The following is an 18,912-nucleotide window of genomic DNA, read 5'->3' on the forward strand; positions in this document are numbered from 1 at the left end:
CAGAGTGACGTATGTCTCTTTGCAAGGTTATGATGAGACCTGGATGGTGCTATGTGAGAGCAGGCATTGGAGAGAGGAGAGATGTTTGGCTTGTGCTGCCCGGGATCTGTGTTTGACTTCGGGCTTGATTCATTGATGGGACCACTCAATGAAAATTGCCCTGGCATGTCAAACAAGAGAGATTTCATTGAAATGGCTTTAAATTGAGCACTCGGCAGTGCAGATGCCAGGGTTGGCACGAGCCGTGGATGAGTGGGAAAAGTCTGGGGAAATCAGTCATTGGAAGGAGGGCCAGGGGGGGTCGACTGTGGACCTCCGCTTCTTCCCCGCCGCCCGCTAGCCCAGCTTCCCCACACAGGCAAGATCGGAGCCGACGTTCTAGAAAAACTCAGGCCAAAAAAGGCTGCACAAATCCCCGGGACAACATTGGGCTGATAGCTCTCCCGCCCCCAGCGCCTCTCAGACTCCCAGACTACTCTGCATTCATTCCGCACATTTCTCCGTTGCCAAAGATCCCCCGATGGTTGCGAATCTCTCACAAAGGATTGTGACACCTGGCATTCGATCGAGCCCCCGTACCCGCCGCCCTGACCTAGCCGCTGCACAGCAGCTGGACCCTACTTACAAGACACATTCCACCCGGGCCTAGCTCATTACGTACATGGTTGTCTGGATACCCAACTCCGACTCAAACAATCCAGCTGGAACCCGAAGTTCCGTCGGACCCCATTCACCAGCCCTCGCCGTCGTCTCACCACCCACCGCATCATCCAATCTTCCTTTACCATAGCACTTGATAGCACCTGTCCGCTGGCCCAACTGCGGAACCCACCACTTCTGTCACGTCCTTCCTCGAACCCAAACGCCATCGCATGCTGGCATCATGGAGTCCATTCAGCTGGCCCAGATGCTAGCTGATATCTCGGACCTCAGCGCCGCCGACAAGAAAGCAGCAGCCGCCCTCGTGAACGCGAACAAGGCCCTCAACCAGCAACAACAGACACAGGCCCAGGCTCAGAACCAGCATGACGGCCTCAAGCCTCTCGCACCCACTGCCGGCGCATCGCGATCCTCTCCCTCGGTGTCCAACAGCCGTCTCGACAAGTTTGGACGCCGCATCCTGACACCCCCCATGACGCGATCCAACTCAGCCCAGGGGTCCATGCCCGGGACGCCGCGGGGAGGCTCTGACGTAGGTCTATCTTGCTAGTCGACCGATGACAAACAGACAGTATGCTGACGTGCAACTTCGTGCAATAGCCCGAGGACGACGTCGACCGCGCGAGCACGCTCATGGCGCTTTACGAAATTCGCAATAAGATTAAGCAGCAGGACAACACGAGTCTGATCAGGGCGCGAGAGAAGATCGACGCGATGATCGCGAAGCAAAAGGCCGCTGTCGAGAAGCAGGGCAAACAAGGAGGTGACGCGCCGCAGACACTGGAGAGACCCCGACCGACGTCGCGTTACACTTTCCCCAAGCCGGACGCGACGGGCAACACGGAGAGCAAGTGAGCGGGAATCTGTCTACAAACAAACTTTCGTCCGCGGCGCATGGAAAGGCATTAAAGGGATTGTTTGGCGCGAGGCGTTTGTGGCATGGAAAATTCTGTCCAATATTGACTGCTAGTTACGGTGCAGTTTGGACTTTGGAACAGGACGGGGTATACTATAAATGATCTGGTTTGGGAACGACCAACGGCGGTAATGAAGACGTCAAGGTGACGACTTGGTGGGATTGTGTACAAAAAAAAACATACTTATGCTTGTTTCTTGGGAGGCCGAATAGGTCTGTACAATAGACGGTTGATGCAACCATACTACTATATTGTGTAGCGAATCACCCATTCTTCGCAGTAAGTCCTCATCGCCTGCAGCCAATTTCAGGCGTTTTTGCGCATTTCCTTGGCTGTACTACCTGACAGGAAGCAATGGCATCTTCAGGTAAGAACAAAACACGTGCAGCAAGCCCCCAATGCTCCGACTAGCTGCAACCCTTTTCACAGCCTGCTGTTTACCGCTCGGTCTTCCCTTGCAAATGGGTATTGCGATTCAGTTTTGACCCAACTAATAAGTTCAGGAGATGAATATATATATATGTAAATATACGTCCCCAAAAAAATGTCATCATTGTGCAGGGGAGCCGAGCCTGGCCCGAGCCTGAAGCTCCACTGAAACTGACCGCTGGCACTCGAGCTTCGCGACCCCACCCATCTACCGCCGCCCTTTTTACAGTAAAATTGCACCCCGACGTCACAGCTGCGCTTTTGTTCCCCCGAACACATCGCAGTCGACGCGGCATATCCAGCAGTTTGCCCATCATGGCGACAGGAGTGGATGCGAAGCTCCTCAAGAGCACCAAATTCCCTCCAGAGTTCAGCCAGAAAGTTGACATGACCAAGGTCAACCTGCAGGTCATGAAGAAGTAGGTCAAGTTCCTGCCGCCACCGCCGCCCCATAGCGTGTCCGACGCGACTGACGCGTCGCCGTGTATAGATGGATTGCGGGCAAGATCTCGGAGATCTTGGGCAGTGAAGACGACGTGGTTATTGAGCTTTGCTTTAATCTCATTGAGGGGTCTCGATACGTGAGTTGCCTCTCCCCGGCCCCCGCCTCTGGTTTCACCCAATTGCTAACGCCCCGTCCTCCTTAGCCCGACATCAAGTCTCTCCAGATTCAGCTGACCGGCTTTCTCGACAAAGACACGGCGCCTTTCTGCAAAGAGTTATGGAATCTTTGCCTCAGTGCCCAGACCAGTCCTCAAGGCGTGCCCAAGGAGCTGCTAGAGGCCAAGAAACTGGAGCTTATACAAGAGAAGGCACGCTTCTCCAACGAGACCAATTAAGGCTTGAACACTAACATAGATTGATCAGATCGAGGCCGACAAGGCTGCTGAAGAAGCCCGCAAAAGACGTGAGGAGCTCGAATCTCGCCGTGGCCGAGGAGGGGGTCGCGTCGACAGCTACCGTGGTGGGCGGGGCGACCGAGACACATACCGTGGCGGTGGACGTGGTTTTGGGCGAGGACGCAGTTCTTCAAGATCTCCGCCACCGTCCAGGCGAGGAGGTCGCGATAATTACCGCGGACCCACCCGAGGTCGCGACTCATACGTGCCTGGCGATCGACGCCCTACACGACGACGATCGCCCTCGAAGGACTCCCCGCCGCCCCGTTCTCGCTCCCGCTCATCAAGTGCACACGGCAGTCGAAGATCGAGAAGACGTAACTCTTCGTCCCCTGAACATGACATACGCAAAAGATCGAGGTCTCCACTGCCACGAGAGAACAATTACCGCCCTCGCAGGCGGTCACCTTCCTCAGATAGGAACTCGCCTGCGCCCAAGCGTCGGCGTTACTCCTCGTCTCGGAGTCGATCACCTGCCAGGCGGAGGCGCGGCAGGTCACTGTCATCGTCCGGCTCGGACAGACGGTCCTTGTCACCTTCACGAAGCCCACCACGCAGGAGACGTCACAGAGACAGCCGGAGCCGGAGTGGTTCTCCTGGTGGTGCTCGTCGAGTCCGCGGTCGGGGAAGACGCGAGCTAAGTCGTAGCAGGTCTCCGTTCGATTCCCCGCGTGACTCCCGACGCTTGTCGAGATACAGAAGCAGAAGCCGGAGCAGGAGCTCGAGCCGTGGAGGAAGAGGAGGAAGCAAGAGAAGCCCACGAAAACATAAAACATCCTCTATCTCATCTAAAGACCGTTCGCGAGACAACTCGGCTGATGTTTCCGAAGACGAAAACAGAAGACCCAAACCCAAATCGCCTGCCAAAGATGACAACAACGAGCCCAAGACGACGACAGCGACAGACGCCTCATCGAAGGTACGCTAGTCTCCTTGACTGGAAGGATGGGAGGGGCGACACGGTTCTTTCAAGTTTGTACGCGAGAGACACCTACTGACCAGCTGTTATGTTTCCCGAGTTCTCAGCCCCAGCAGAAGACCACGCAGCAGAGGGCCACTGAATTAAAAGAGAGGCTGCTCCGGGAGCGGCTGATTAAGCTGAGGCGATCCTCGAAGAGTGGACCGAGCAATGTCTGAGGCTAACCTCTGTTGAAGCAACTCATATACATGCGCAGGCACAGGTACTTTATAAGTCCAGCTAGCAGCTGGCATATGTTGTATCCTCGCACCTTCAAAAGCGGGTGATTTCTTTTACCACCATAGCATTGGGTTTCCCTTGCTCCTTCCATAGCCTCAACTACAAGGGCGTCATATAGACCACCCTTTGCGGATGCGTCTGGCAAATCCTCTTGCTTCGCGCGTGAATGATGTGTTTTTCGCACAGAGAATCGAAAAATCGACCGTTCCCTGGTTAAATGACTGTCCCGGTAGCCCTTGCCTAGAAACATGCCCCAGGGTACCGTGCGCTAGGCGGATGGATATGATTCTGTTGTGCCTTCTTCCACTCGAAATACAACAACATCAACGCGAGGGAAGCGCAATCTATTCCAATTCAAACGCGAGACAAAATGCCGCTCCGGCCTTGTCCGGTGCTCGTTGATTTTGTAACAACTTCAGTCATTGATAACATCGCTCTACTCATCACCAAGATACATGTCCATTTGTAAGTGCAATCTCGGAAGGTGATTGGTTTAGCCTTGCGGCCGCAGTGGGCGAGCCCCACTACTGTACTCTAGAGCTCCAAATCAACCCGTTCCCCAGCCTGACGATGCCGGCGAAAAAGAGAATCAAGCTCAGCTACAAGTCAGCCAACAGTCGAAACTTATCCGAGACAGATCATCGCGAAGCTCGTCGTGCAGCCCATCTTGCAGCTCTTCGATCTGCCAGAGAAGACTTCGATCCTCCCTTTGACGTTGAAGAAAACGACGCCGACGAAGGCGACGCCAACGACGAGAACGTTCAAAACAGCGACGACGATACGCAGTCCGACTCAGAGCAGGAGACAACAGTCCAGTCTTCTACACAAGAAAACACCCGCCTCAACGCCGGATTCTCCACCTCTCAAGGATATTCAGTCGCGCAGCAGCACCTGCGCAACGCGCTCCGATACCGATATTCACTGTTGTCCCTCTCTGTTGACCGATCAGGTCACTGGGCCGACCAAGACGCGCAAGGGGAGTCTGCAAAGCCTCAAGGGTAGTTACCTTCCGCTACAGGTCTTCGAGACGTGTCGAGTTCGTTACTACGTGCGGCGGGACTAAGTCGATCAGGAGAGAGTCTCGTGGATGCGACAGCACGCCGCGACGCCTCGCTACCGCCCCAACCAGGATACACCTCCCCCGGGCCACTGGACGATCCTACTTCGATCCTAGGTGGTCCTGAGAGCGGAACAAATATCACTACCGAGACAACGACGGAGCCTACTGATCTGAAAGTCGAAAGCTCCAGTTCCGCTTCGACGAACACTGATACCCCGTCGAGCGAAAACCAGGCGCAAAGAAGGGTGCACTGGCCAGAGGACGCCAAATTGTGCGATTTTCGAGCAGTGAGCCCAAGACAACCACCATCACCGTCATCACAGTCATTACCATGACGGAGAATAACCAGACCGCCGCGGGCGCCGATGCGCCTGGCGGGTTGCCGTTCTACGAGCAGTCGCGCACACAGCTTAAGACGCTCTTGGCCAAGAGGCGCGATCTTGAGAGGAAACTGGTGAGTGTTTCTGCTACTTCTCGACCGAGGCTGCTGGTCGTGCCATCTTCTAACAATAACTCCCGCTGCAGGCCAACATCGAAGAAAAGATCTATAACAATGAAACAGAGTATCTCGAATCAACGCAGGCTGGGAACATCATGACCGGTTTCGACAATTATACCAAGGGGACCAACGCGGCCGCGGCCCAGCGGCGCAAAGGGGGCACCATGGAGCAGCACAGGGTCTTTTCGAGGTCGTCCATCTCCTACAACGCGAACGCAGCCGACTCTACCGCAAACACGCCGGGCTCTAGTCACGCCCCGACGCCGGTGAGCACGACGTTCGCCGGCGGGAGTGGTAGCAACCACCCCACGCCGACAAGCGCCACGGCGTCCACGGGCAAGGCGGGCGGCGGTGGCGGGTCGAAGAAAGATAAGAAGAAGGCTGTTAGCCTGAGCGTTGATGCCGCTGATAGCGAGAGCGACATCAATGTCAAGAAGGTCAGGACCAACTTTGGCGCATCCAGAAAGTAGGGCGATTCTGATGATGAATACGTCCCTCCGGCCGAGACTCGGAACAGAAAGAGGAAGAGGACGAGCAGCTCATCGTCTGAGTCCTATGAATCAGAGGTGGAAAGAGAGAGGACGAGGAGTTCATCGTCTGAATCCTATGAATTAGAAGAGGAAAGAGAGAGGACGAGGGGTTCATCGTCTGAATCCTATGAATTAGAAGAGGAAAGAGAGAGGACGAGGGGTTCCTCGTCTGAATCCTATGAATCAGAAGAGGACAGAGAGAGGACCAGGAGCACATCATCTGAGTTTCATGGATTAGAGGAGGAAAGGGAGACGACAAGGAGTACATCTTTTGAGCCTTTTGATTTTAAGCAAGATCAGGACGAGGAAGAAGAGTCCATCGTCTGAGCTTTTTGAATCAGAGCATGGAAAGAAGAGGACGAGACAGAGGAGAGCATGGTCTGGGTTGTATTCTTGTTTAAATATGTGCTTAAACTTGAAGCGAGGCGTTTCGGACGGATAGGGTGTCAGGGAGACCAAGGTATGAGCTGGACTGTACTTCCGTGTGTACGTGCAGCGTCGGCCGAGAGTCACGGATGGACGGATGTGTTCTTCTGACATAGGGCTGTCACATGCAGCAGCATGAAGCAAGTAGGGAATGCCAAGCATAATACAGCACGGCTCCCCCCACGCGAAAAAGAGCTTCACCCTGACCGAAAAGAGGTGTGCAGCTGCGGGGCACGCCTAGATCGACAGTGCATGCATCCTCAAGCATGTGTGTGTGCGTTTGTGCACATGGGGCACCGTACAGTATGCAACACTTTATCCTTCGGAAAGCCTAAGCGAGACACGAGGGGGACGGAGAGGGTGCATTGGCGAGCCAGTTTTCAGGCCCCCTCTCCCGCAAGAGAAAGCTGCCGGCAGACACTTGGGCGAGAGAAGCAGCTCAGCGTGTCATCAGGGTGCCCGTCAATGTCATAATCGTGAGGGGTACAAGGAGCTCCTCCTCCTCTTTTGAGCAACCTGGACCCGCCTTATTGCGGGGTTGATGGGCCGGACAGGCACGTTAAGGTGTCTTGACTGAGACAAGGACGTGCAGGTCCCTTACCTACCTATTGAGGCAGAAGGCGACGGTAGTAGAGTAGAGAAGAGCAGGATAAGAGTATAAGGCTGTGGGGGGCTTCTTCTTCGTTTCTACCTCTGTCACCATTGTCCTCCTCCTCAGCTTTCCCCCCAATCGTGTGGAAGCTCCCAGACCGTCTTCATGATGACCATCCGCGCCAAGTTGACCCCGGAGGTGCTGCTCTCGGCCCCCCGTAGATCCGCGGGCAGCCCCAATAGCTCTGGCAAGCTGGTCCTGTATACTGTGAGCTGCTCCATCCTCTCTCTTGACCTGTCCTGCCGTCCTCTTAAGAGACATGAGGCGCAACGAGACGGGATAAGAGCCCATCAAGGGACGAGAGTACATCACAGCTAACCAGACCCAGGTGTCTACGTACTCGTTCCAAGAGCATAAGAAGACCAATTCAATCCAGGTCCTTGACCTCAAGTCTGGCCACGCCACGACTCTGTACACCGACTCGAGCTACAGCGAACCTACGTGGGTAGGGGAGACTGAGTTCGTCCTGATCAAGAGCGGCGAGAAGGGCACGTCGAGTCTCGTGCTCGCCGACGTGAATAGTCCAGGCGCATCGTGAGTTTCTCTTACTTAATCTTACCCTCTCTTGACGTATACTAATCCCCACCTCTCAGACCAAAAGAGATCAGCAAGTTTAGCGGGAGCATTTCAAACCTGAAGGTGAGCAAGCAGAGCGATGACACCTTCGCAGTGGCATGCTCCGCATTGGTAGACCCCTCCGGAGCAATCCACAACCCGGAGAATGAGAAGAAACCACACTCCAGCGCCAAGGTATATACCAGCCTCTTTGTCCGGCACTGGGACTCCTGGGTGAGCGAGAATCGCAATGCCATATTCTACGGCTCGCTCAAGAAGACCTCGGGCGCCTTCGCCCTCGAGTCCCCCGGCCTGACCAACGTCCTCGCCGGCACGCGGCTCCAGAGTCCCGTGCCACCCTTCGGTGGCACGGCCGACTTCGACATCAGCTCCTCGGGGATAGTGTTTGTGGCGCGCGACCCGGACCTTAACCCAGCCACGCACACCAAGAGCGACCTGTACTATGTACCCCTGTCCAGCTTCACGCAGTCCAAGCCTCCGGCTCCGCAGCTCATCAAGACAGGCAAGCTGCGCGGTTACAGCGGCGCGCCCGCGTTCAGCCACGATGGCAAGTCAGTCGCCTTCACACGCATGCGCGACATCCAGTACGAGAGCGACAAGACGCGGCTGCTGCTCGTGCCGGACGTCAAGGACCTGTCCAATGTGCAGGAGTTCTACGAGACGGCCGACGGGGAGGGCGGCTGGGACCGGAGGCCCGACAGCATCCTGTGGAGTTCCGACGACAAGGAACTCTACGTCGTGGCAGAGGACCTGGGCCGGTCGAAGCTGTTCCGGTTGGCTGCCAGCCCGCTGCTGGCGAAGGGGCTGCCCGAGGTCATCTCGGACGTCGAGGGCAGCATCGGCGACGTCAGGGCGTACCCCGGCGGCAAGGTGTTCGCCAGCGGCTCCAGCCTCACGGACAACTCGCTGTACACCGTGATAGACCCCTCGTCCAAGAGCACCAGCCTCGTCTCGTCAAACACCAAGCAGGGCCGGGCGTTCGGCTTGTCGCGGGCGCAGGTCGACGAGATCTGGTTCCCGGGCGCGGGCGACTACGACGTGCACGCGTGGGTGGTCAAGCCGTCCGACTTCGACCCGGCGAAGAAGTACCCGCTGGCGCTCCTCATCCATGGCGGCCCGCAGGGGATGTGGGCCGACAGCTGGTCGACGCGGTGGAACCCGGCCGTGTTCGCGGAGCAGGGCTACGTGTGCGTCATGCCGAACCCGACGGGGTCGACGGGCTACGGCATGGCGCTCGAGAACGGCATCCGCAACGAGTGGGGCGGCCGGCCGTACCAGGACCTGGTCCGCTGCTTCGACTACGTGGCCGACAAGCTGAGTGGCTATGTTGATGTTGATAACGCTGTGGCCGCTGGGGCGAGCTACGGTGGCTACATGATCAACTGGATCCAGGGCCAGCCGCTGGGCCGCAAGTTCAAGGCGCTCGCGTGCCACGACGGCGTCTTCAGCACCCTCAACCAGTACGCGAGCGAGGAGCTCTTCTTCCCCATACACGACTTTGGGGGCGAGCTGTGGAAGAACAGGGAGGGGTACGAGAAGTGGGATCCTGCGAAGTACGTGGACCAGTGGGCGACGCCGCAGTTGGTAAGTAGCCCCCCCCCCCCCGGGCTTAGTGACATACTGTAGGACTAGTGTATATAGGAGGAGACGGCGTACTGACCGGGCGCGACGCACCGTTTCTATAGATCATCCACAGCGAGCTCGACTACAGATTGCCAATAACCGAGGGATTGGCGGCGTTTAATGTGCTGCAGTCTCGGAACGTGCCCAGTAAGCTTCTCGTCTTTCCAGATGAGAACCATGTAAGTCACTCCGCTGCTTCAGAGCTCACTTGAACCGTCCCGACTGACGCTTTGGTAGTGGGTGTTGAAACCAGAGAATTCACTGGTTTGGCATAAGGAGGTCATTGGTTGGCTCAATAAGTACTCTGGAGTCAGTGACGGTAGCAAATGATACGAGGTTGTCACGGTGAGATTAAAGTGGTTCATGTTCAAGCCTTGGTGTCACGGTAGCCGCTGCAGTGGTCATCATAGAGTCAAATTGCAAACACTGTCACATGCCACCTGGAACAGAGAGCAATACAGAAGGCCTATAGCAAGCCACATGACACCATGTTCTCAGCTCCTGCAATTCCTGCTAACATGCTTCCCTCGATTGAAACCCTTCCAGACCCAACAACGCCAAACGTCAGCAACCTGAAACCTCTTGACCTAGACTCCAAGGAGCCAGATCCTCGTGCGCTTCGGACCTCCATGTGGGAAGACTTTTGACAACCTCTCGATCAGTCTGTGAGGGCCGGCAATGGGGTCGTCTTTAGAACATCCCTAACCTCCTCCCAAGTCACGTCTCGGTTCAAAGCAACGATTCGACCGCCGGCTCGACGAGCGGGCCGCTTTGCCTGGTGCACTTTCTTGGGCAGATTCTCCTTCAAGCACTCCTGTAACCAACGGGAGAGCTCTTGGTCCTCTACACCGTCGATGAAGCGCCAGATGAAAGGTCGCTGATCCTTTTTGTGCCTGTGTTCAGGGAACTCGCGCCGCATGGAATGGTAATGGTCTGCAAAGGCTCTCACTCTGGCTTCCGCCGGGGCTTGCTCACGTGTCAGCTTCTTTTCTTTGCGATTAGGGACTTCGCCATAAGCATTTATCTCCCCACTCCTCTCCATCTGATGCGTGTCGGGGTAGTGGGGTTTCTCAGATCCAAGCGTATTGTCCAGTCCCTGAGCTGGTAGATTTCGGCGAGAAGGCTCAGCAGCGTCATCAATGCGAGAACGCTTGACGCCTCGGAGGCGTGGCTGTTCGAGTGATCTGACTTGCTGGTGCGCACGATCGAGACTATAACCTCTGGGAGACGAAAAGCCGGTCTCTTCTTCGGCTTCTTGTCGAGGTAGGAGTTGCTGTCCATAAACGTCCTGGGGTTTCAGGTTTCGGAGTGGAGGTCGCTGCAGCTCTCCTTGCTTTGTGGCGAGTTGCCGTGAGACCAGGGAACGAGAATGCTCTCCTTGATGTTGGGCACGTGCGGCTTCTTGAACCATGGTCAGTGGGATCAGGCAGTCCAGCATATAAATTAAGCCAGCTCATACCGGCTATCATGATCAGAGACTCAATGTGGCGGAGCTCTGCAAAAATATCTGTGTTTTCCTCCAGCAGTTTCGTGTTGTCCGCCTCGATTTTCGAAATTCGAGCTGCTATTTTGTCGTATCGACATTGCTCGGAGTCGAAAGTGTCCTGCAGGCCTTTGATGTCTTCTTCGTGGCGCTTGACGGCAGCAGAATTATCGCTGGCTGGGCGGCCTTCTTGTATGGCGAGGCGGTGCTGGAGGTCGGCGATGGTGTCACGCAAGGAGCTGATCTCTTCGTCAAATCGCTTGGCCAGGCCGCTGTGCTTTTCCTGCTCCCGTGCCGTCAGAAGAAAATTAGAAACAGCTTCTGCCATGGCCGTGGGGCTGAACTGCGTCATTGCCGCATGAGAGGATGATATTGATACGGCCTGCCTGGCAAAGAAAGAGTATGGGAAGGGCAATACAGAAGGAGTCGGCAGCCCTGGCTGCACAAAGAAGGAAAAGCCCAGAGGTCCGTCTGAAGATGAGAAGATGAAGCCGCTAAGGATCGGTTCTTTATGTAGAAATTTGAGATTTCTGCGCAGTCCTTCGCCTTCCTCCATGCTTTGGAAGGTACGTCGGTGGACAGCTGGGAGCAGGTGCTCAGATGCGTACTTCCTCCTTCTATTCCTTCCTCCAAATGAATCCAGTCCGCTAGCCGCTACCTTGGACTACATGGCGACTTCCTCCGGGCCAGTCACAAATTGCTCGGGGGACCCGAGATCGTCTGATGCCGACAAAGAATGGCTTATGAGCTCGGAATTTCATCTCAATCCATGGGGTGCCAATTGTCTGGATCTCCCCAGCATTACTCACTAGGCCACACGCATTCGCGGTCTTCTCTTCCCCTCTTGTCTACTTAGGTAAATATGAATAGTGATGTTCAATTCATGGTTCACTGACTCCTTGCAGATGACATAAGAGCTGCCCAGCCATGCAATCGCTGTGGATGCCTTCCGTTCTTCCTCCTGCACAATTGAGGGTTGTGATGCATCACCCCCCCCCCCCCGCCGGGTCTGTCAAAAGAGCCTGGTACAAGATGACCGTTTCGATAGCATCAGAATCTCCGAAATGCGCACGAGGCCACTGCTCTAGCTATACATCGACCCCCCAGCACTCTTCACATCTCGCTATGTTGTCACCTGGGAGGTGTTGAGGTGGTGAGCTCCCGTACCCCACATCTTATGTCAGCAGCTCTAGAACGCACGGGCAATCTGAGGTACGTACCTGCATAACAAGGCCGTCCCCGCGCCGTCACCATCAAGGTTAAATCGGACCTCAACCGTCGACCTGCTACTTAAGCTTGGCTTCCTCCCTCCCGCTATTTAATAATCCCAACCCTCCCATTCTTTAAGGGTGGCAGCCCATCTCATAACAAGCCAGCTTTCGACTCTTTTCTCATTGACTTTTGCACCCTTCCCAATCTGACCACCAGACAGGATCATGACGTAGCTCGATAATCTGAGGCTGAGGTTGCCTGTCAACCTCACATCGCCCCCTCGATGCACATCACCCTTCCACCGCACCAGGTCATCAAAAGCCTGTCGCTTTCCTCTAAGCTCTCAAGGGATGCGCTGCTTAGTCTGAATCGATGGCTGTGAAATGAGGCAGCCAACCAGCAAGGCATCACGCCGACCTGGCTTGCCAGCGACCCCGCAACTTGACCGCCTACGCCGCTAGGGTCAGCTTCGTCCTGGGCAGGACGTTAAAAGGCCCCGCGAGTTGCTCAGCTACAAGTGGCTGGCAATCGGATGGTCCTGGGCAGGACTTGAAACTGCCCAACGGTGTCGTCCAGCAGCGACGTGCTGGCGACAGGGTTGTGGACGATGATCACGACGAAATGAAGGATCACTCCACCGGACACCATCTCCATGGAGTCATCATAGTGAGCACTCTAGACTCCTCCATCTTCTCCAGCTCAGCGACTGATGAGCAAATAGGATATGGCATCTAGACTCAGGCCTTTCAGGAATCCGGATACTGGAAGACCGTGTTCACGAAAAAAATAGGAGACGTACGTGAGATGTCATCAACGAAGACAGACTGTCACAGAGCATCTATTCGGCGTTTTCAACGAACCTTTTTTTTAGGACCTCAGTTTATCTCACGATGTGATAAGGATCCTGCGACATCTTGTGAGTCTCTGGCTTTTGTGTGTCTGCCCCTCTTTCCTTCCCTTTTCTGTGAAATGCCAGCTAACATTCTCGACAAGTGGATTCGATTTTGGACCGAACTTGTCCTGAGCAGGACACGAAAAGGCTCAATGACACCTATCGCAATTTGCGAGGTTGATGAAGCGCAAAACGGAAGGTAATGCTGCTCTATTCGCGCCTACTTTTTTTTTTACCACGGTAAAAGCGACACCCAAACCACGCGAGTTCAACACCACTCACATCGGTCGATCGTGTTGAGCTCGAGAGTGGACCCACTCGCTGGTCACTGCGTGTGGAGAAAGACCACTTTGATCCTCGACAACGCGTCACGTCACGGGCAGCCAGACATGTGTGGTTTTCCAAACGTCAAGTGGCAGTCCTCGCCTCATCATGGCACAGGTACGGCGTCTAGGCATCATATTTATTCGCGGGTGGCCTATAAATAGACAGCCTTTCGCGATGATGATCCAGTAGAACAACATTCGCGGCATGGACAAATGCAGTCGATGTCGCGTTGCGGTGGGATTCTGAAAACGATCTCAGAATACCTCGGCCGCGCGTTACCATCAAGCGGGATTCTTTCTGAAGGAGACAAGCGCGATATAAATGGGCACCCGCTGCCTGATGCTTTCAGCAAACATGCAGAAATGCTCCGGCGGGCCGCCATTTGGCTCCGAAGCCAGCATCTAGGACTAGGCCTAGGAGAATCCAGCCTTCCATTTTGCCAACATTCTCTCCGCTCCCCGCGGAGTGAGTGCCAACAGGAAGGAAAAACCAAACGCTTTGATTGGGAGTTGGAAGTGAACCAACGAGCAACAGCTGGTCGCGCCTCTGGGGGACAGTTGCGCTTCACGTCGCGCTGTTTCCAATTGCTCTCTACTGTGATCCCTGGTTGGAAGGGGGGAGGACTTTATTGTCAGCGTGTACTAGAGCTGGCAAGGGGGTTGACAACGGGGGACATCGGGTGTAGGATTTCGTCGATGGGTTGACGATAAGACGCTCAGACAAGTTAGATAGGCTCCTCAAATTCAAGCTCGACCTTGTCCCCCAAACTGCGTGCCAAGCAACTGCCGGTTAGATGGTGACCATGCTAACGTTACAAGCTTGAGCATCACTCGCAGCCAATCAAATTGCCTTGCTGTTCCCTTTCGGGCAACCCAGCCAAGCCCGTACAGCTGCGGTTCCTTTCACACAACGTTCAGCACCTGGGAAGTTCTTGGAAGATAAAATGAATTGAAATTATTTCCCTTGCGTCTTTTCCAAACGAAGGTTTACACAAACGAGTGTCTGTCTGCTAAGCGAGTAGGCAACTAAAAATATAAAGGAAAAATGGCCTCTCTTTCTGTGTCCAAGTACAATATTTTTGTTGTTGAAGGTGGTGGTATCACAAATCAAAACTCCATTGTTGTGGCCGTCAAGTTCCAACTCGCTCTTCGTCTTTTCCCTCCCTTTCAACGCCAGTGTCCATGCAAAATGTCGTTCGGTGTGCTATGCAGATAGATAGATGGTTGGATGCACACATAATGATGCGATGATGCAGTAGTGCCCCCTCCCCACCCCATTTGTTTTCTTTCTCTCTTTTCTCTTCACTTCTCTCAATTCTTACTAGGAAAATATTCCTCTTCTTGTTCAGGGAAATAAAAACGTGGAAGGATGAATTCACATCACAGCCAGGTAGCCCCCGTCCACCCAAACTCGCCGTCAACGTTGATCCACTCATTCCGGACAAAGGCCCTCTCGGCGCCCATCATGACGGCCAGCAGCCGGCAGCCCATGGCGCCGACGCCGCACACGACGCCGCCGCCCTCAGTCAAGTCCGCCAGCACCGCCAGGTCCATCATGTAGGCACGACCGACCAGGCTCCTGAGCCGGATGGTCTCGGCGCCGGCGGGTGGTGGCGGCGGGAGCCCTATGCTGCCAGCGGCGGCGGCGTTGTTGCCGGCCGCCGCCGCGGGCGACAGTCCCAGGTTCCAGAACATGGCCGCGAAGAAGCCACCTTCCCAGCCGAACGTCTCGTCTACAAACTTGTGCATGACCGACTTGTCCGGCCGCGAGCTCTGCGGCAGCTCCTCCTTGCCCGCGAGCCGGATCTGCTCCTGTGCGCGCGCGGCGCCGCGGAACTCGGGCGCATCGTAGACGAGCGGATCGTCGGACGCGAGGACCAGGAGGGACTTGGACCTCGCCGTGGAGGCGGTCCCACTGCCCAGCGTCGCATTCAGACGGCCGTGTGCGGCGTCAGCGTACGTGGCCAGCGGGATGTAGCTGTCGGCGTACTGGAACTCGAGTGGGTGGCGGTCGCCGTGACGTACGTGCACGCCGACGATCCTGCCATTGCGCGCTGCGCCCTCGGCCGCGGACGTCGTCTTGGCCCTCTGCTCGGCGATTCGGTTGACGACGTACTCGCGGTCGGCGCTGTTGAGCCGGAACAGGGCCTCGTAGCCGTCGCGTGCGAGGGAGAAAAGCTCGCGCTGCGCAGGGCGGTGGTCTAGGCTGGCGGCCACGCCTTCGGCGTAGGAGTCGCCGTCGGGGACGCGGGCGCCGAATATCTCGCGCGCGTTGGCCGACGAGACGACGAGGTGCCGTGCGTTACGCGGGCAGGGTATCATCTCGTGTCGGGGTGGGGGCCGACAGGCCGGCGCGGGAGGCATGTCGAATATGTTGGCGTACTCGCCGTACGCCCATCTGGCGTCCTCGATGAAGAATGCGCGGCCCTCCCGCTTGGCGAGGCCGTAGGCCATCCACAGTGACATAAGAGTCTTGCCCAGCCCGCCGTCGTCTGATTCCAGCACAAAAGTCAGGCTCAACGTGCACGCCGGCTTGTCGGCCAGAATGTTCTTGTCCACGCCTAGCAGGTCACCCTCGCGGCCCGACACCGTGCCCACCGCCCCAGGGAGGAATCCGTGCTTCTCTGCTTCCTTCACATCCATAAAATACCGATCGTTCCCAGCATCTCCTCGGTTGAAACTGATCTGGGCCTTCTCAACAGGGTTGTGCGTGTGCAGCGCGTGAACCCTCATGGCGACCTCCCTGCACTTGGCACAAACATCACTGTATTCCTTCGTCGTTAGGGGAAACTGGTAGTCAGATGGTATCGAGACTGTCCACTTTGCCCGTCCCCTCCGGTCGGTCACCACGATGGGCGTAGGGAAGTCCGGCAGGTCATCCTGCCCCACCATCTCGTAGGCCTCGTCCGAGGACTTGCCCCAGCCTATAGCAGGGACGACCTGGCCCTGGCGAATCGACTGGGTCGCCAGGTAGAGGATGAGGAGCATCCCGGAGAGCCATAGCAAGCACCGGACGACGCGGCTCGGGCGGGGCGTGCTGGACGATTTCCGCATCCGGGGAGCTTGTTGCGGCAGGGGCAGACCCGGCGAGGGTGGCGGGGAGTTGAAGATGAGGTGGTCGAAGCCGAACCGAGAGGAGGAAGAGGATAGCGGGCCCCTGTCGGAATGGTTGTAGGAGGCGGCGCGCCGCAGGTTGATGCGAGGCGGCGAGATGATCATCTTGTGTGAGCGCGGTGACGATGTATGCGTCACCTGTATTGTGGGCGGTGTCATCTCGTCGAAGGAGGAGTTCCCGCTGACTCCTGAAGCGGAGTCAAGGGACGCAGTGCCAGCTCGCCGTTATACAAGGGAAGAGGTGAGCTTAAGGCGGTGGCGAAATGGTGATCGTCTGGGTTGCAGTTCGCAGTTCCACCGCTCACTGCGCAACCCACCAAACAGAGTGTCCAAGAAGAGAAGCAGCAGAAGAGCAAGTGGAGAATAAAAAAATAGTAAAAGCCGCCCTAAGCCAAGGGCAGCGAGAATCGAAATGCGACCGCGGAGAGCGCGAGGACTCTCACAACTAAGCAGCCGTATGCTCATCAAAAGGCCGAGGAAAGGTAGGAGTCCATGGGCGGGTTCCTGAGTTGCTGTGATAACGATGGGCCAAAAAGAACAGCGTCCCTGAGTCAAGCTGATGGACCAGCCGATGAGAAGAGAAGACGGGTGTCATGTGCCAAGATTGCTGTCATCTGTTGATGAGCTCCACATGAGAAACCCACGGTCGTGGTAAAAGGATGGGTCGGGCGTTGGGCTGTCTCCTGAGTTGAAACAAAACGGCAGGAAATGGCGAGGGTGAATAGGAAGGGCAATATCCCGAGTTGAGCTGCCTTTCCCCTCGGCTGGAAACTTGGGAGAGGAGAGAGAAGAATCCCCAAGTTTAGCCAACCTGGTATGCTCGCTGACTTGAAAACATCAGGGACGAAGACGTAGACAGAGGGAGGGGCCTAGTGGGACTGCGATGGCAGCCTCGGAAGCGCGGACGAGGCGTGCAGTTTATTTCAGATCTTGTCCGGAAGGGCAGCCGTGGGAACGGGGATGGCGTGGGGCTTCTATTCGCTAGGTGCAGCCCACTTTTGCTCCTCAAATAGCGAGGCAGCCCCTCTCGATGACAACAAGCTTATACAGATCCAGCAGGTGGAAGTTTCGGATTGTTCAAAAGAGGGCCCCTGCAAGCCGGTCGAGCGCGCGAGTGAGTCGAGCAGAGCGTTGGAAATAGCCAGGGGGGTGGGGGGTGACAGCCAGATATTCTTCCTATTCGAGAAGCCTGTGGCCCAAAAAAACCTGGGGACAGACGCACGCACGAGAGGCGCGCATAAAGCAGAAGCTGTCATGCCACTCCCTCGGCAGCCCCTCTTGGCGGCGATCCCGTCAAGCAAGACAGGGGAGGACCCAGGGCGTCGGTGTGATGGCGTCCTTGAGATGATCTTCACATAGACAACTCCGCCGCGTCAGCCGGGGGGGGGGGCTCTTTCTGAGCTGGCTGGCTGGCTAGGTAGGTTAGACATGCTGGGCATGCTTAATAGATAAATATGGATGGTTGTGAGGTGAACGGGTGGTGTCAGTGTTTCACTGTTTCACTGCGTTTGCGAGCAGCTGTTTGCTGGTCCCAACGATGACGGCGTCCAATCAGGAGGGGAAGGGCGACTGGTGCGGCACCAAGGGAAGGCTCGAGCCGTGTTAGCAGGCTGGCACCTGGCTATTGCGATGACAATCAGTGACAGTGACAGTGACAGTGACAATGACGGGTGGGCGGATGGCATTGACAGCTTCTGGCAGAGGGCTAGGGGTTTCATCCTGCAGCCTGTCTGGCCGTGCTGGCCTGTGAAGGAAGAAACAAACCGAGGGGCAGAGCAGGTGATCGGCTCTCAGCTCGCTGCATCCAAGCATTCCAAGCCACCGATCGTCATTGCCTGATGAATATCACCGAGCCAGCTGCCAGGGCTGCTCAGTCAGTCGTGCCAGTCAACTTGATTAGACTCTGCCCGACGCCCGACCAACCAACCAACAGGCTGAAGTAACATCACAATACACAAGTAGTGTCACTTGACCAGACAGACGGCCAGATGAACCAACGGGGGCAGGACGACGCAATTAGGAGCTGCTAGGTGGGGCGAGGGACAGAGTGACAGAACGACTAGTCTCCTCAATCTGCCACACACTCTCTCTCTCGCTCTCTCTTCCTCTCTCTCGTCCGCCACCCCGCGCGCCCCGCGATTGGCCCCCAACACCCACCGGTCTTGTCGATCCGTGAAGAAAGGCATAAGTCCCTCCGAGCTCGTCTCCTCAACTATACAGCGCCAGGCTGGCCATACCACTCGAAGAAACCTTCTCCTCAACCGGAACTCCAACTAGGAACAGGCGCATTCTGTCTCTCCCCTCCTCTCTGACATGGACATTTGACATGGACATCATCGTCATCGTCAGCGGCCGAGCCGCAAATGCAGAGGAAGGGTCCCAATCTCCCTAGACCCCTGAACCATGTCACATCTGA

General features: G+C 56.1%; 6 protein-coding genes across 6 annotated transcripts; 4 read left to right on the plus strand and 2 right to left on the minus strand.

Annotated features, from left to right (window-relative positions):
- Positions 1-883: 883 nt before the first annotated feature.
- J7T55_008267 (uncharacterized protein) lies at positions 884-1,515 on the plus strand (the record flags this gene model as incomplete). Its single annotated transcript, XM_053138567.1, has 2 exons — positions 884-1,192; positions 1,261-1,515. 2 exons carry the CDS (start codon positions 884-886, stop codon positions 1,513-1,515), a joined length of 564 nt encoding a protein of 187 aa, XP_052997544.1.
- An 806-nt stretch (positions 1,516-2,321) lies between these two features.
- Positions 2,322-3,546, plus strand: J7T55_008268 (uncharacterized protein; the record flags this gene model as incomplete). The annotated part of the gene is made up of 4 exons (XM_053138568.1): positions 2,322-2,425; positions 2,497-2,587; positions 2,654-2,724; positions 2,874-3,546. The coding sequence occupies 4 exons, from the start codon at positions 2,322-2,324 to the stop codon at positions 3,544-3,546; spliced, it is 939 nt and encodes a 312-aa protein (XP_052997545.1).
- Positions 3,547-4,673: 1,127 nt separating this feature from the next.
- On the plus strand, positions 4,674-6,132 carry J7T55_008269 (uncharacterized protein; the record flags this gene model as incomplete). Its single annotated transcript, XM_053138569.1, has 3 exons — positions 4,674-5,052; positions 5,397-5,617; positions 5,689-6,132. The coding sequence occupies 3 exons, from the start codon at positions 4,674-4,676 to the stop codon at positions 6,130-6,132; spliced, it is 1,044 nt and encodes a 347-aa protein (XP_052997546.1).
- A 1,243-nt stretch (positions 6,133-7,375) lies between these two features.
- On the plus strand, positions 7,376-10,116 carry J7T55_008270 (prolyl oligopeptidase; the record flags this gene model as incomplete). Its single annotated transcript, XM_053138570.1, has 5 exons — positions 7,376-7,477; positions 7,599-7,804; positions 7,864-9,430; positions 9,532-9,648; positions 9,919-10,116. 5 exons carry the CDS (start codon positions 7,376-7,378, stop codon positions 10,114-10,116), a joined length of 2,190 nt encoding a protein of 729 aa, XP_052997547.1.
- Positions 10,117-10,127: 11 nt separating this feature from the next.
- Positions 10,128-11,304, minus strand: J7T55_008271 (uncharacterized protein; the record flags this gene model as incomplete). The annotated part of the gene is made up of 2 exons (XM_053138571.1): positions 10,128-10,870; positions 10,929-11,304. 2 exons carry the CDS (start codon positions 11,302-11,304, stop codon positions 10,128-10,130), a joined length of 1,119 nt encoding a protein of 372 aa, XP_052997548.1.
- Positions 11,305-14,762: 3,458 nt separating this feature from the next.
- On the minus strand, positions 14,763-16,601 carry J7T55_008272 (uncharacterized protein; the record flags this gene model as incomplete). Its single annotated transcript, XM_053138572.1, has 1 exon — positions 14,763-16,601. The coding sequence occupies one exon, from the start codon at positions 16,599-16,601 to the stop codon at positions 14,763-14,765; it is 1,839 nt and encodes a 612-aa protein (XP_052997549.1).
- Between the last annotated feature and the right edge of the window lie 2,311 nt (positions 16,602-18,912).

This window comes from Diaporthe amygdali, assembly GCF_026229845.1.
Source record: "Diaporthe amygdali strain CAA958 chromosome Unknown NODE_4_length_2575358_cov_65_588622, whole genome shotgun sequence".
Classification (NCBI taxonomy): domain Eukaryota; kingdom Fungi; phylum Ascomycota; class Sordariomycetes; order Diaporthales; family Diaporthaceae; genus Diaporthe; species Diaporthe amygdali.